The sequence below is a fragment of the Thunnus maccoyii genome, chromosome 18, assembly GCF_910596095.1.
Source record: "Thunnus maccoyii chromosome 18, fThuMac1.1, whole genome shotgun sequence".
Taxonomy (NCBI): Eukaryota; Metazoa; Chordata; class Actinopteri; order Scombriformes; family Scombridae; genus Thunnus; species Thunnus maccoyii.
The window spans coordinates 61,835-76,527 of record NC_056550.1 but is presented as its reverse complement, the minus strand read 5'-3'; the positions used below and the strand labels follow the sequence as shown (position 1 = coordinate 76,527).

Sequence of the window (14,693 nt, the reverse complement as noted above, 5' to 3'; positions counted from 1 at the left end):
TGGTGTTGGTAAAAATAAAAATGCTTTACTTTGTGTGTGTAACCTGGATATTTTAATAGCTTGTGTATTTTATGTGCAGTACAGTATATTTTTCATTGATTGGTGATGTAAAAGCATGTTAAACCATGATCACAGGTCTTTTTCTGTGCTTCACAGTACTTGAAAACACACCTCATGTTGCCAACATGCAGCTGTCTTTTGGCCATTAAGGCTGTAGAGATGCATGTCTCTGGAATGTTACTGAATAAAATGCTGAGTGAGAGTTAAAAATATTTTATGCTATGGGAAAAACAGACATTAGAATTGGCAGTAACTCACTGTGGTATATATAATATACATTTCCCCAATATGCTGCATGCTCTTTTGGTTGTTCCCTGAAAATTTAAATTCTGCAGTGAAGTGTACTGTATAATCTCAGTGCATCGAGACGTGACATCACATCCCAAGCCACGGTGCAGTAGTCAGTTTACCTGTGCAAAGCTGTGTGTAAGCTGACCACCCTCTACTGACATTATGCTGTAACATGTTAAGTGGTGCTCAACAATTGCATCATACCATATAACCGTAGCAAAAGTGTAGCATTCTTGTGGCAGGGTGGGAGATGTTATAGTGTTACCACTGTAAAATACATGTGTTGTTTGCAGCGTGTATGCCCTATAGCTTGGTTAGCATAAAAGTGATTGATTCAAAGCAAAGTATATAACTCTACATTGTATTGTGTTGATGCAAGTGTAAATCGTTTCTCTGATGACTGTAATCTTGCAATCTTTCTGAACTTCAAACCTTCAAGTTTAGAAAGGTTTGGTTAAAGTAAATAGTATTTTGAACTTGGTGCTCAGTAAGGATTGACATAATTGCATTAATAAAACATTTAGCTACATTTGATTACAAATACAATTGACGAGTTCTTTTGGATTTATTACTCAACTGGACTTCCTAGATCCTGTCTCTCTGTGTCACTGGTACCTTATAATAACATGCACCCACCACTGATGCTGCCTCTTGCATTTTCAACCAGGGCTGTTTTCATTCTGAATGGCACTTAAACTGTAGAGCTTCAACAGAAGTGCTTGTCACATGGTCAATATCAGTATCGGAAACCCCCTCTCCCCACACCTTTCTGACATCGGAACTGCACCCAACAGTTTGTCTGAAAGCGTAAGTCCAACATTCACGCCCACTTTGTGCAGTGATTGGCCAGGTGTGTGGAGGGGAGAAAATAAACAGTGAGCAGCAACTCTCTCATTTTCTCTTTTTTCATTCTTTGCACAAAACCTCCCCATCGTCACTCTACATCAGGTGAATGTAAAAAAAATCAATGCACAACAACTCCAGATAATGTAAATCACATTCTAGCGTCAGTGGTGCTGTGATAATCAATGTGTAAGATCCTGTCCCTAAGTATGAATTAATTCAAGGCATCAATGTTTAGCACAACTGAAACCTCCAACACAGCATCAGAAATCCACTTCGATTTCAGACTCCAAACTCAAGGATTCTATTAGGCATTGTTGCTGTTGTACTCAATTTGTGTTCAGATTCCAGTTTATCCCAGTTCAAACTTGCTGTGTGCTTTCAGCCTCCAGCCTCCATCACTTTATTATACACCCCCCTCACAAAACCCACTATACCCCTCCTAGGCATATGAAGATGCAGTCTTGTGTAACTCTCTCTAAACCAGTTTCATCCAGTTCATGAGGTGTTGCCAAGAAACCGGCTGTGTGTTTATGTGCGTGCATGCGTGTGTGTTTGTGTGTGTGTGTGTGTGTGCGCGCGTGCGTGCGTGCGTGCGTGCGTGCGTGCGTGTGTGTGTGTGTGTGTATGTGATGGGCCAGGGTTTCCTTGGCTATGTGAAAGCAGATAACTGGAATTTTCCTGTTTCTGCTGCCAGTATTACATAAGAACTTGGGAAATGAGAGGGGGGAGAGAGACAACAGCCATGACTTTGTCTGTCAACAAAATGCATACATTAAAGAAAAAATCTATTGGTTATAAATTTTAGGCAGACAAATATTTACTATTAAAGGAAACATGTAAGCATGGGCAGCACTATTAAGGGCTAAGCCTCCCCAAAATGGTCATGAAAATATTGTGCTGAAGCCTTTTGTAAATGATTCATTCATTCCAGCACACAGTGCACAGTCTGCATTTATCTATAATGACTGAGTGATTATACAGGACCATTCACTGTGTTTACCTTCATTAGTATTCATTCATCATTCACCTCTGCACACATCAGACTGGTCAGTTATAACTTGATTGTCTGTCTGTTATGTGGGAGATGTTGGATTACAGGAGCTCATTATTCCTGTGCATTATAATCTCCTTTCCAACTTTTTTTTTCAGTGGTTTATATTTTATTCTTGAAATGCATGAGGGTGTTAACACTGCTATGTCACATTTTGCGATGTGATGTTACAGTTTGGTCTACAACATGAAATACAGAAAAATTAAAGACTGAAAAAGTATTGGATTAATCTGACCATATAAATGGCCTCCTCAAATGTGGAGGCATCTCGGTCCCAAATTTATTCTGAAGCAACAACCCCAAACATCCAGCAAGAGTCATAAAGAACTATCTTCAGCAACAAGAAGAACAAGGAGTCCTCCCTTTACTTTTAGTGCCTAAAACCTTTTCACAGTATATACCACACACATACCAGATGAACATACATGTGTGCGTGTTACGGCTTTGTGTTGTCAGCTCCATACGCTGTTATGTTTTCATTGTTGTGGTGCAGTCTGTCGTACTTTATATTCTCACCTCCCATAGCCCATGGTTCTTTGAACATAACATGCATGTATGTGCACGTGTGACTGAAGACACATTTTTTGTTCTCCAGGCTCTGTACTTAAACACATTCAATTGTAAATAAAATAATGGATACTAGATTAAATCCCAGCTTTAATTTCAGTAGGTTTATGTCAATATAGAAATAACTGTGCTGAGCTTTCAGGGACACCGTATCAGCCCATTAGTTTTCTCTTGTCCACTTCATAGATAAGTAACATTAATCCCCAGTCCTCTCTCTCTGTCTCTCTCTCTCTGTCTCTCTCTCTCTGTCTCTCTGTCTCTCTGTCTCTCTCTCTCACTAGGTGACTTGATCAGTCAGACCCTGAGGGCAGTTGCTGCCTCTCTCTCACACTTCTTCCTGTCTGTTGACAGTTTTGTCATGGCGTCCTCCTTGATCAGTCGTCAACTTGCGCTCTCCCTGCAGAAAAACTTGCGCCTCAGTGCTCCAGGTAAACCCAACACTCCACAATTAAAATCATATCCTTTTAAATCCAATCAATATGTGAAATGTTGCCTTGTTATATATATCTTTTTCTAGATTGACCTAGAAGTACAGTGTGCATCTAGTTCCTTTGTTAATTGTTAAAGGATTTTGGTCCTCATTGCAATTGTCTATTTTGCTGCTTCAGCTATTTTACAACTTTTACTACAACTTTTACTACAAGTGCTTTTTTAGAAAAGGTTTTTCATTCCCCCTTTGTGTTCTCCTTTTAGTTGTTGAATTGGTCTTAGATTTTGAAAAAAAAGATTTCAAACTCAATTTCCAAGGGAACTTGAGTATTTGTCATTTTTGATCATTTTGCACTCAAATATCACCACTAAATTTGTAATTACATTACTTCTGATGTGCTCAGGGATAGACATGATATAACCATGTTTCAGAGGAGATAGACCAGCACTATCTAATCAGTGTAAATGTTTGACTGACCTCAAGCAGGACTTGGTTATAAAAACATGTGCACATGCTTCTCACAGGCTGGTGACTGAGTGATGTCTCAAAGGTGCTCGCTTCTGTCAATCATCAATGGGCTAATCTATTTGGATCAGATTTATTCTAGTTTAACCATGTAGTAGACACTGTTAACCAGAATGATGAACAGTTAGTTTAACATCAGTGAACATCTCTCAGTAATCAAAAGGGCCAACCTATACTGGATTTTTGGGGCCAATGCCAATACTGATATTAGGGAGTAAAAAAATTTCAATAATTGCTGATAATCTTATATATACAGAATATATACATAAATGCACATTTTTTGCAATGATCCCTTAAATGTGGTTATCAAACACTTGTGACAAAGATATGTAATGGTGGCATGATATTTTGCAGTTTAACAATAAACTTCATTCTATAAAATGATATCAGTGCACTGAAACCGTAAACTTCACTGGGAATTTAATATTTATAAATAACTAAAATATATAATAAATATATAAATAAAAAAACAGAACAAAAACATAGGTATGTATATATTAACTCTGAATTAAGAAAAATAATCAAATATACATAAAATGTTGCCTATATAACTTAAAAATTTAAAAATATATATATTGGCACATATCGGACAACATATACGCCAATATCCTATCTATCAGTGATAGGCCATTACCGGCTGACAGATATATTAGTCAGGCTTTAGTTATCAACAGCATGAAGGAGCAAAAGCAACTCAGTCCCTGTATTCAATCAACAATCTCAGAGTAGGAAATCAGTCCTGAGACTGTTGAAGTCAGTCCAGTTAAATGATATCCATAAGAGCTGCTATAATTTTTCCCAGGCCAAATTCTGCTGCTTGACATACAGTCTGAAAATCAAATATAATCAGTGTTTTCCCTATAATAGTACAGGTTGCCAGGACAATTTTTTTTTTTTTTAATGCCAAAAATAACGCCAAATATCCATTAATTGAGAAATCAATAGCATTTGGGAGCCTCTGAGTAGCACTGTTTCGAAACGTGAGTCAGTGTCTGTGTCGTTGTCTGGGAAACTGCAGGTAGTGTAACTCCTTTAATGGGGCAATGCGTAAGCGAGTGAGTGGTTAAGCGAGAGAGTGAGCGTCAAAAGTGACTGTGAATGCGAGTGGAGCAGAGGACAAGTTTAGCAGTAAGTTGTCAATATGACAGTAAATGTACAGTACAGATAAAAGTGTGCAGTTAATAAATGCTGCAGCTTCACAAGACCAAGAAAAGTCATGTCTGTTGTTTCCCCAACTGCTGTAAAAGTGAAGGGGGTTGCCTTGTTATATATATCTTTTTCTAGATTGACCTAGAAGTACAGTGTGCATCTAGTTCCTTTGTTAATTGTTAAAGGATTTTGGTCCTCATTGCAATTGTCTATTTTGCTGCTTCAGCTATTTTACAACTTTTACTACAACTTTTACTACAAGTGCTTTTTTAGAAAAGGTTTTTCATTCCCCCTTTGTGTTCTCCTTTTAGTTGTTGAATTGGTCTTAGATTTTGAAAAAAAAGATTTCAAACTCAATTTCCAAGGGAACTTGAGTATTTGTCATTTTTGATCATTTTGCACTCAAATATCACCACTAAATTTGTAATTACATTACTTCTGATGTGCTCAGGGATAGACATGATATAACCATGTTTCAGAGGAGATAGACCAGCACTATCTAATCAGTGTAAATGTTTGACTGACCTCAAGCAGGACTTGGTTATAAAAACATGTGCACATGCTTCTCACAGGCTGGTGACTGAGTGATGTCTCAAAGGTGCTCGCTTCTGTCAGTCATCAATGGGCTAATCTATTTGGATCAGATTTATTCTAGTTTAACCATGTAGTAGACACTGTTAACCAGAATGATGAACAGTTAGTTTAACATCAGTGAACATCTCTCAGTAATCAAAAGGGCCAACCTATACTGGATTTTTGGGGCCAATGCCAATACTGATATTAGGGAGTAAAAAAATTTCAATAATTGCTGATAATCTTATATATACAGAATATATACATAAATGCACATTTTTTGCAATGATCCCTTAAATGTGGTTATCAAACACTTGTGACAAAGATATGTAATGGTGGCATGATATTTTGCAGTTTAACAATAAACTTCATTCTATAAAATGATATCAGTGCACTGAAACCGTAAACTTCACTGGGAATTTAATATTTATAAATAACTAAAATATATAATAAATATATAAATAAAAAAACAGAACAAAAACATAGGTATGTATATATTAACTCTGAATTAAGAAAAATAATCAAATATACATAAAATGTTGCCTATATAACTTAAAAATTTAAAAATATATATATTGGCACATATCGGACAACATATACGCCAATATCCTATCTATCAGTGATAGGCCATTACCGGCTGACAGATATATTAGTCAGGCTTTAGTTATCAACAGCATGAAGGAGCAAAAGCAACTCAGTCCCTGTATTCAATCAACAATCTCAGAGTAGGAAATCAGTCCTGAGACTGTTGAAGTCAGTCCAGTTAAATGATATCCATAAGAGCTGCTATAATTTTTCCCAGGCCAAATTCTGCTGCTTGACATACAGTCTGAAAATCAAATATAATCAGTGTTTTCCCTATAATAGTACAGGTTGCCAGGACAATTTTTTTTTTTTTTAATGCCAAAAATAACGCCAAATATCCATTAATTGAGAAATCAATAGCATTTGGGAGCCTCTGAGTAGCACTGTTTCGAAACGTGAGTCAGTGTCTGTGTCGTTGTCTGGGAAACTGCAGGTAGTGTAACTCCTTTAATGGGGCAATGCGTAAGCGAGTGAGTGGTTAAGCGAGAGAGTGAGCGTCAAAAGTGACTGTGAATGCGAGTGGAGCAGAGGACAAGTTTAGCAGTAAGTTGTCAATATGACAGTAAATGTACAGTACAGATAAAAGTGTGCAGTTAATAAATGCTGCAGCTTCACAAGACCAAGAAAAGTCATGTCTGTTGTTTCCCCAACTGCTGTAAAAGTGAAGGGGGTTAGCTCTGAAGTTAGCAACAATGGGTTAGCCTAACCTGACGACGCTAAACAGAGAATTGTGCCTGTCCCGTCCCGCCCACCCCCCCGGCCAAACCACTCAACCTAGGGGAAACACTGACAACAAATTTTACCATATTTGAGAAATGCATACAGTGAATACAGTACTCCTAGACTAGTGTGACACCACAGATACACCTAATGTCATAACATTTTGAAATTTACCACTGTCTATTCCTCCAAAACTGCAACTATCATAAAACAGAAGTATATCATCATAATTTTGACTTTGTGGCTGAGAGTTTGGTAAGAAAAGCAACTTCCAGGAGTCGTCTTTCTCCTGCTAAAAGTCAGTGTAGGAAGCTTTTTAAGAACTCTCAGTCCCACTCTCAGGTAGTGCTTTTTGTCCTAGCTGAACTTCTAAGAGTGATTTCTTTGAGGGATTTTGAGATGCATAATAAATACAAGGCTTCAGCTTTCTGGACAATTGTAAAAATAAGACCAGAAGAAGTTGATTGAGTTGAAGAGCCAGAATTCCAGTCAAACTTGAATATGACAAAACCGAAATAGCCTCGAAATTAAAAGGTGGTTTATATAGTCCATGACTTTGACTTATCGGAACGGTCTTAACTGCTAAATTAGTGAGCCTCCCTAAACATGGTTGTTAGTCAAGACCTTAATAGAGTTTCCTAAACAGTTTTGGCCATAGGAGGATACCAGTGACTGCTGCTAGTTTTTTGGAGTCATGTAGAACCAGTAACAGTAAATTCATATCTTCCACCTGGGCCCACCCACATGCAGTTGCTTAATGCACCCTCAATCGAGTCATAAAACCTCAAAGAGGAAGATAGCAAAGTTTGCTATCATGTGTTGTCACAAATGTCAGCAGTTAAGTTAGGTTTGATATGTAGTAGTCTCACAACTGCAAAGATCAAACTCTAAGGCCCTGTTTACACCTGGTATTAACATCCGTCTCGGGTGATCCGATCACAAGTGGACAGCTTTAAGTACATCTGTTTACACCTGGCATTAACATGCGTCTCCACATGCATCTTGAGTGACCACTTGTGATCAGATCTCACTTCCCCGCTCTATGTAAATAAACACAGGCACCATGTGCACTGTCCCAGAACCGAAATCCCTGCACTTTCAAGGAAATGTTTTGCCACAGTTTCTCCTCACACATTGCACCTCTGACTTTGCAGACCTTCTGACTGAAAACAGCCCTGTGTTAAAACAATGCAAGAATTGGTGCAGGCACTTTATTAGTCTGATGTCTTAGTAAAGACACTGACTAATATCCCTATTATGATCAGGTTTGTGGTTATGTAGTTGCACATGTGACATGTGAACATCAATGTTCTTGTGAGTGTGGGTATGTAATCACTCTCACTGTGTTCCCACTGTATGTTTGTGTATGGATTATTTAGCTATGTTGTCTCCACCAGGGTGCAGATATGTCAGCAAGGCAGCACCAAAGACTCAGGTGGAGTTTGACTATGATGGGCCCTCCATGAAAACTGAAGTCCCTGGGCCACGATCACAGGTAACGCGCACACACACACACACACACACACACACACACACACACACACACACACACACAAATCAATACACTTTATCAGTACCTCAGGTATTACCAAGTATCACTGATTTTTTTTTTTTATCTGTAGGAGCTGACAAAACAACTGGGAGACATCCAGGTGAGCTGAGGTGTGCGTGTGTGTTTGTGTGTGTGTGTGTGTTTGCGTGTTTGCTTTGTAGGGTGCAGGTGAAGATGTGTCTAGTTAAGCACTGAGACTATGAAAATGGCTCCTTCAGTGGAAATAAAACCAATTTTTGTGGTATCATTAGGGCCCAAGCACGAAAGTGCCAGGGGCCCAACAGTCCGTAAATGTATTGCTGCATTGATGTTTCTCTTCAATCCAATACAATCCACTTTATTTATATAGCACGATTTTAACAAACACAAGGTTTCCAAAGTGCTGCACAGCAAGATAAAAAAACACAATAAATAGCACAACAGAACACAACAAAACGATGAAGGACACAATAGGATAAAAGCAATAAAATAAGATAAAATAAAATAAAATAAGATAAAAACAAATCAAATCAAATAAGATAAAATCACATAAAATAGGATAAAAACAAATAAAATAAAATAAATAAAGTGCACTGCTCACACAAGGTGCAACACGCTACATGGTGTCAAAAGCCAGAGAGAAGAGGTGAGTTTTAAGAAGAGAAATGAGACAGTGAGGAGGCCTGTCTAATGTGCAGCAGCAATCCATTCCACAGTTTTGGAGCTGCAACAGCAAAATGCTCGTTCACCTCTGAGCTTAAGCCTAGCTTTAGGCACTGTCAGGAGCAGCTGGTCAGCTGACCTGAGAGAGCGGCTGGGAGTGTAGGGGTGCAGCAGCTCAGAGAGGTAAGGTGGGGCTAGGCCATTCAAGGCTTTAAAAGCAAATAAAATAATTTTAAAATGAATCCTTAAATGGATGGGCAGCCAGTGGAGTGAAGCTAAAATAGTATAGTATTGTCTATAGACAACAGGAAATGAAGTCTCAATGACACCTAGATCATCAAATGTTTAAACAATTTCCAATATGTCATCTCCAGTGCCACATACTGCACACCAGAAATAATATTTTTACCCATTCACACAGTGTCAGATAATCCTGAAAATTTAGAGCTGTGTCAAAAGACCTCCAATACTGATACCATGGCTGCCACTCCCTCCGACGTGCGCAAGGTACGAGAGCCCGTTCATTGCTGCTTGCAGCTTTATTAATCAACCCTTCTTCTAAGGTCCTCAGAAATCTCCTTTGTTTAAGCCATGTCACACTTCCACAAACTTGTGTTGTGAAGCTCAGACTTTGATATTGAGGACCCAGATTTCTCTTCTTTAAATAAGGCAGGACCTCCCAGACTCACAACTGGTTCTCAACCCATTGATTGTAACACCCGACTCTGATTTCCCCTTCAAATGACATTTTAGGTCATATTTATGCAGAAATAGAGCAAATTCTAAAGGGTTGACAAATTTCCAAGCAGCACTGTATTTTTTCAAATTGCCCAACAGGAAGTCAGCCATTTTCGATTTTGTGCGTCAATTTTCATTTTACGAACACAGTTGAGGCCTTTAGGATGCGTCATTCCATTTCATGGAATGCCCTTTGCATGGCGTGCCAGTGGATTTTACCATGTTTGGGGCATTAAACAGGAAGTTGTTGGAACTCCACTTGACATTGTCCAATCTGCCCCAAATGTCTCATGTTTGATGAGAGGCCAGGCCTGAACACATCTACATGTTAATATTAAGTCATAGTCATAGCGCACCCTACTGACAACAGGAAGTGGGCCTTACGTGACAAACGTCATCTGATTTACATGAAAATTACATGTTGTGGTCTAACCATGATATATAGCAACATGACATATAATTAGTGGGTGTTCTCTAGCGCCACATAGTGGGCACAGGAAATGATGGTTATCTCTGACATGCAATATCCAATATTCATGAAAATGTATATCCATGTCTGATGGCCTCCAGTAAACGTATTGCTGTATCACGTTGCCCTGCAATAACAGCAGTTCGACTGTGGCGTAGTTTGACTACAGCACACCCCGATGTGCGCAAAGGCGCAAGGGCCCGATCATTGGTGCTTGCAGCTTTAATTGTTATTATTCTAGTACGCCATTGCATTTTTGAGGGGCTTAGGATGCTCGAAAACTCACGAAAATTGGCACACACATCAGAACTAGCAAAAATTGCAGGTTCTGTAGTGATTGGGTTCAGGCATGGCCAGTGGGCTCTATAGCACCCCCAAATGCAAGGCCATTTTAGAACAAAGGTTCTTTGATGTGCATGAAATTCGGTGGGCTCATTGCTTTCATCGTTCTTGACATAATACATACATTTTGAATTTTTTCACCCAACAGGAAGACAGCCATTTTGGATTTTGTGTGTCAATTTTCATTTTAATTATTTATTCATTAGTTAATTATTTAATTATTATTGTGGTCTGAATCTGCAGTGGTGTATGTTTGTGTGTGTATTTTAACATGCAAATGTTAATCCTGATTCACAAACGTTCTTGAAATACGAGTATTGAAGTGACGTCGCCATCTAGCAACAAGTGCCATATTGAAGGGCTGAAGCAAAGCACTAGGTACATAAATAAAACTGAGACATGTACTTTCTTTATCCTTTCTGTTGCACTGCTGTGGGCTGGGAGGAACAGCGTTTCATTTTTTTTCTGTGTATGCCTGACTCAGCCCCCTGACCACCTGTCTCACCTGAGGTTTAAAAAGATACTTAATTCTACTGTATCTCATGCTGTACATTGTCACATCAAAATGTGCAAATGTGACACAGCAGTGTTTGGAAAGGATGTACAGGGTAATTCTATAATTCGATGTCTTCTGCATAACAAGCAAAATATCGAGTTATATGTGATCAGTCTGTGCGTAGAGGTGTGTGTGTGTGGTTATTTGCAGCAGCCCGGTGTCATCTGCATGTGATTTAATGAAGGAAAACACAGTGCTGTGTATAATGGCAATATGCCCTGACACTGTACCTCTCAAATCAGAGGCTGCAGATTTATCAAAATATCTGTCCTGCTGCCTTCACATGCTGTAGGGATTTAATGAACTGAAGGAGAAGCCTCTCATACAGTATTACATACCTGTGGGCATCAGATACTGTAAGAATCGCTTATAATCAGATAAATGCAGACTGATTTGTCAACATTAAGTGTTATTTCTGATTCTGATGTAAAAGCCTCTACTGGTTAGAGAATGTTTGATTAAAATATATCTTTTAACATTTTAAGCATTATTCCATTGCTGCTGCAAATTTGCTGCAAGTGCTGAGTTTGCTCTTCTTGATAAAATCACCAGATAGTAAAGTGAAGCAGTGGAGTGTTCTTGTGCCAGAAACAGACATGGTTCTGAGACATCTGTTTTCATTGCAACATGTAAGACCCAGTATCCGACGAAATACCAACAGCTTGCTTTGTGCTGCTTCATTTGAATGAACCTCCCACCTGTTTGCACCTCTCCTCTCACCTGTGCACCAAAACAGAGGGGCAAAGAGAATTCCAAGGTCAGGAAAATACCAAACTGTAAGCGTACTGCTTGAACTGGTCATTACTTTCCCACAAAAACTGGGCCCAATTGTTTTTAGGAGTACACTGGTTACAGATGAGTTCACTTTTGACTAAGAATAAATTCATTACATTTATTTCAGCTTCAGAAATAAGCCAGCCGGACTTCGGGTCATTAGGCGAATGGTGTAGTCTTACTTAAAAAAGAAATAAGCCAGTCAGTAGGTGTGAGAGGGTGAGAGACTGGGCCATACCCTCTACTTAATAGCATACCTTTTAATACAAAGAGGAAACATTTCTCGTAGTTAGAAATTTGGGATGCGCTCTTACCAAAATAACCTTTGTTAGTCATTGCATAGAAATTATTATTGTCAAGCTAAATGATTTACAAAAAGCTTCAGCACAGTATTTTCACATTTTTAGGTAAAACAGCTCATAGTGCTAGTGTGTTTATGGCTGTTGAAGAATGATGAGTGTGACTTGTGCGACTAGTGGACAACTTTGGATGGAAAATGCATCACGTGATGGAAAGGAGAGAGGCTCCTGGAGGAGCTTAGAGCGAGGAACCACAGGTGTACCCTATGCAGAGGCTTTTTACACCCCTTTAATAGGAATATCTTGGTTAGCTGACCTGACAGAACAGTAGAAGGAGCAGTTAGGCTGTTATAAAAACAGCTTTACTGTAACATCAATAATATTGGATGCTTGTACTGTAGATAAGCTGTACTAAGTACCTATGAAAACAAGAATGATAGCACCAACAGCAGCTCTAGGATCGTTCTTATTTAATAATAAAGTAAATATATTACTAGTGTGTAGAATCAGAATTATGTATGCTATTTTTCTTATTTTCTTTTCTGAAGGCATCGAGGCTCATCCAGGAAAATATAAGCCACAGTATTAAACCTCAGTCGCAGTTATTATTATTATTATTATTATTATTATTATTATTATTATTATTATTATTATTATTATTACTTCTATAATATCTGAAAAAGACATCAGACTCACTGTACCCATGGCCTTTCACAAACTAATGTGGTTAGAGATTTCATTTAGAACATTTATAGCTTTTTTATTGCTCTTGTCTAATCTGTTCTTTCAGCAATAAACATAAGCCTCTTTTTGATCAAAAGATTCCAAGAACTATGGAACCATATCTGCAAGCAATGTTTTATATCTTTCGTTCTCTCTCTCTTTTTGTTCTCTCTACCACTGCTCTCTCTCTCATATTCACTCGCTTGCTCATGCTCTCTGCTTGTTCACGCTCTCTCTTTTTTATAACAAGTCAGGAAGCTGACAACAAAGCATAACTTTATTTTTATGTTAATATACAAAAAAATGTCCACTATTCAGCCTAATATCAGTACTAGAATACGGTACACAAGCAGCACACAAACTGAAGCGGCTGCGAATCTATGTTTGACCAATCAGCAATGATCATCCCAGTAAACCCCATCCCTAAAGTTCCTGAACATTTGGAAAGTTCCACTCCAGGAGAAAGCAGCAATGAAGCACCAGATTTTTTCATTTTAAACTGTTACTGTTACTTAGTTATTCCCACATGTGAGATGCTGTGCTTCATGAGTTGTCTCCTCAGAATTCTCACACCTCACATGTTTTTCTTGCATCTCTCTCTCACATCCCTCTCATTGGGAGGAGCTACGATGTGAGGAAGCGAGGTGAGTGAGTGAAGCAAGGAAACACTTTAGCCAAATGGAAAGCACCTACGGCAAGAAATTATGACTTTATGATTGCCGACAAAGTGACCATCTCAAAACACAACAAGACTAGGTCAAAACCTAGTATATGACTGGACCGTGTATGGTCAATGTGTGAAATTGTGGCGAATTTGTTACAGGGATAGTCAGTGGTAGTGTCTTTGATGTGAATTCCTGGATATTAAATGTTCATCTGCAATTTTCGGTATTTTCTGTGGTCCCAGTAATATTTGCTGGTAATGTGTACTGAAGTAGCATATCACATGACATGGTTAAGCATCATTTGAGACGAAAAAGGTTATGAATGCAGATGCAAAAACAATGCTTTCCACTCATATCTTGATTGAATGAATCTTAAATTGATGAATCTTAATTCTAGTTATAACTATTCTAATTATCTGTTAACTCCCCCTATTTTTTCGTCTGTTTCACTCTGTGGATGTCTCTCGTTTGTCACTCTGTACTGAGTGTTTTGTCAGACTGATTGTTATTTGGGGTGCTTCAACTGTGTGCTCTCTCTCATGCCTATGTGGAAATATCTAGGAAAATATCCACGAGTGTAAATAGTTGCTATAAAGTCAGGGTTTAGCAGGTTTGGAATCTCTGACAAACATTGGTTATATTCTTGATTTATCAAATTCTTGATGAAGATGATTAATCATCAGTTAATCATTTACATCTGTACTACTAATCTCTTATCAGATGCTGTAGGCAGCAATTGCACCCAGCAGTTGTTGATCAAAAAAAAAAACTTAAGAACTGTAACTACTCTTAAAGACTGAGGACCAGATTTACTAATAAAAATTTAAGTCATGGACACACGTGACGACTGTTGAGCTGATCATAAATTCATTTCAGCATGGCAACTGGGAAAGTTGGAGCAGGTCTGTTCCATTCTGGGTCAGTCGGTGTTGACAGCTGGAAGATCACATTGTTCCGTGTGTGTAAAGAGACTAATCTTACATCCTGAGATCCAGTTGCTGCCAGCTGTTGTTATAAAGATTTTTTTGATATTTGCGACTGACATCTGCGACCAATGACATTACTAGTGTCAAAGCAAGGGAGACAACGGAGAGAAAAGCTGATTGAGCTGTAAATAGACTGAGTGTCTACAAATC

At 38.5% G+C, this 14,693-nt stretch overlaps 1 protein-coding gene across 2 annotated transcripts in view; it reads left to right on the top strand.

Annotated features, from left to right (window-relative positions):
• abat (4-aminobutyrate aminotransferase) overlaps window positions 1-14,693 on the top strand; it is a 61,915-nt gene that overhangs the window by 8,025 nt on the left and 39,197 nt on the right. For both annotated transcript variants that reach the window (XR_006092256.1, XM_042392055.1), the window contains exons 2-4: window positions 3,097-3,243; window positions 8,195-8,292; window positions 8,420-8,449. Coding sequence is in view for 1 of the 2 variants with exons in the window: in XM_042392055.1 (XP_042247989.1) it covers window positions 3,174-3,243; window positions 8,195-8,292; window positions 8,420-8,449 (198 nt within the window). In the remaining variant the exon portion in view is untranslated. The remainder of the gene's footprint in view (window positions 1-3,096; window positions 3,244-8,194; window positions 8,293-8,419; window positions 8,450-14,693) is intronic.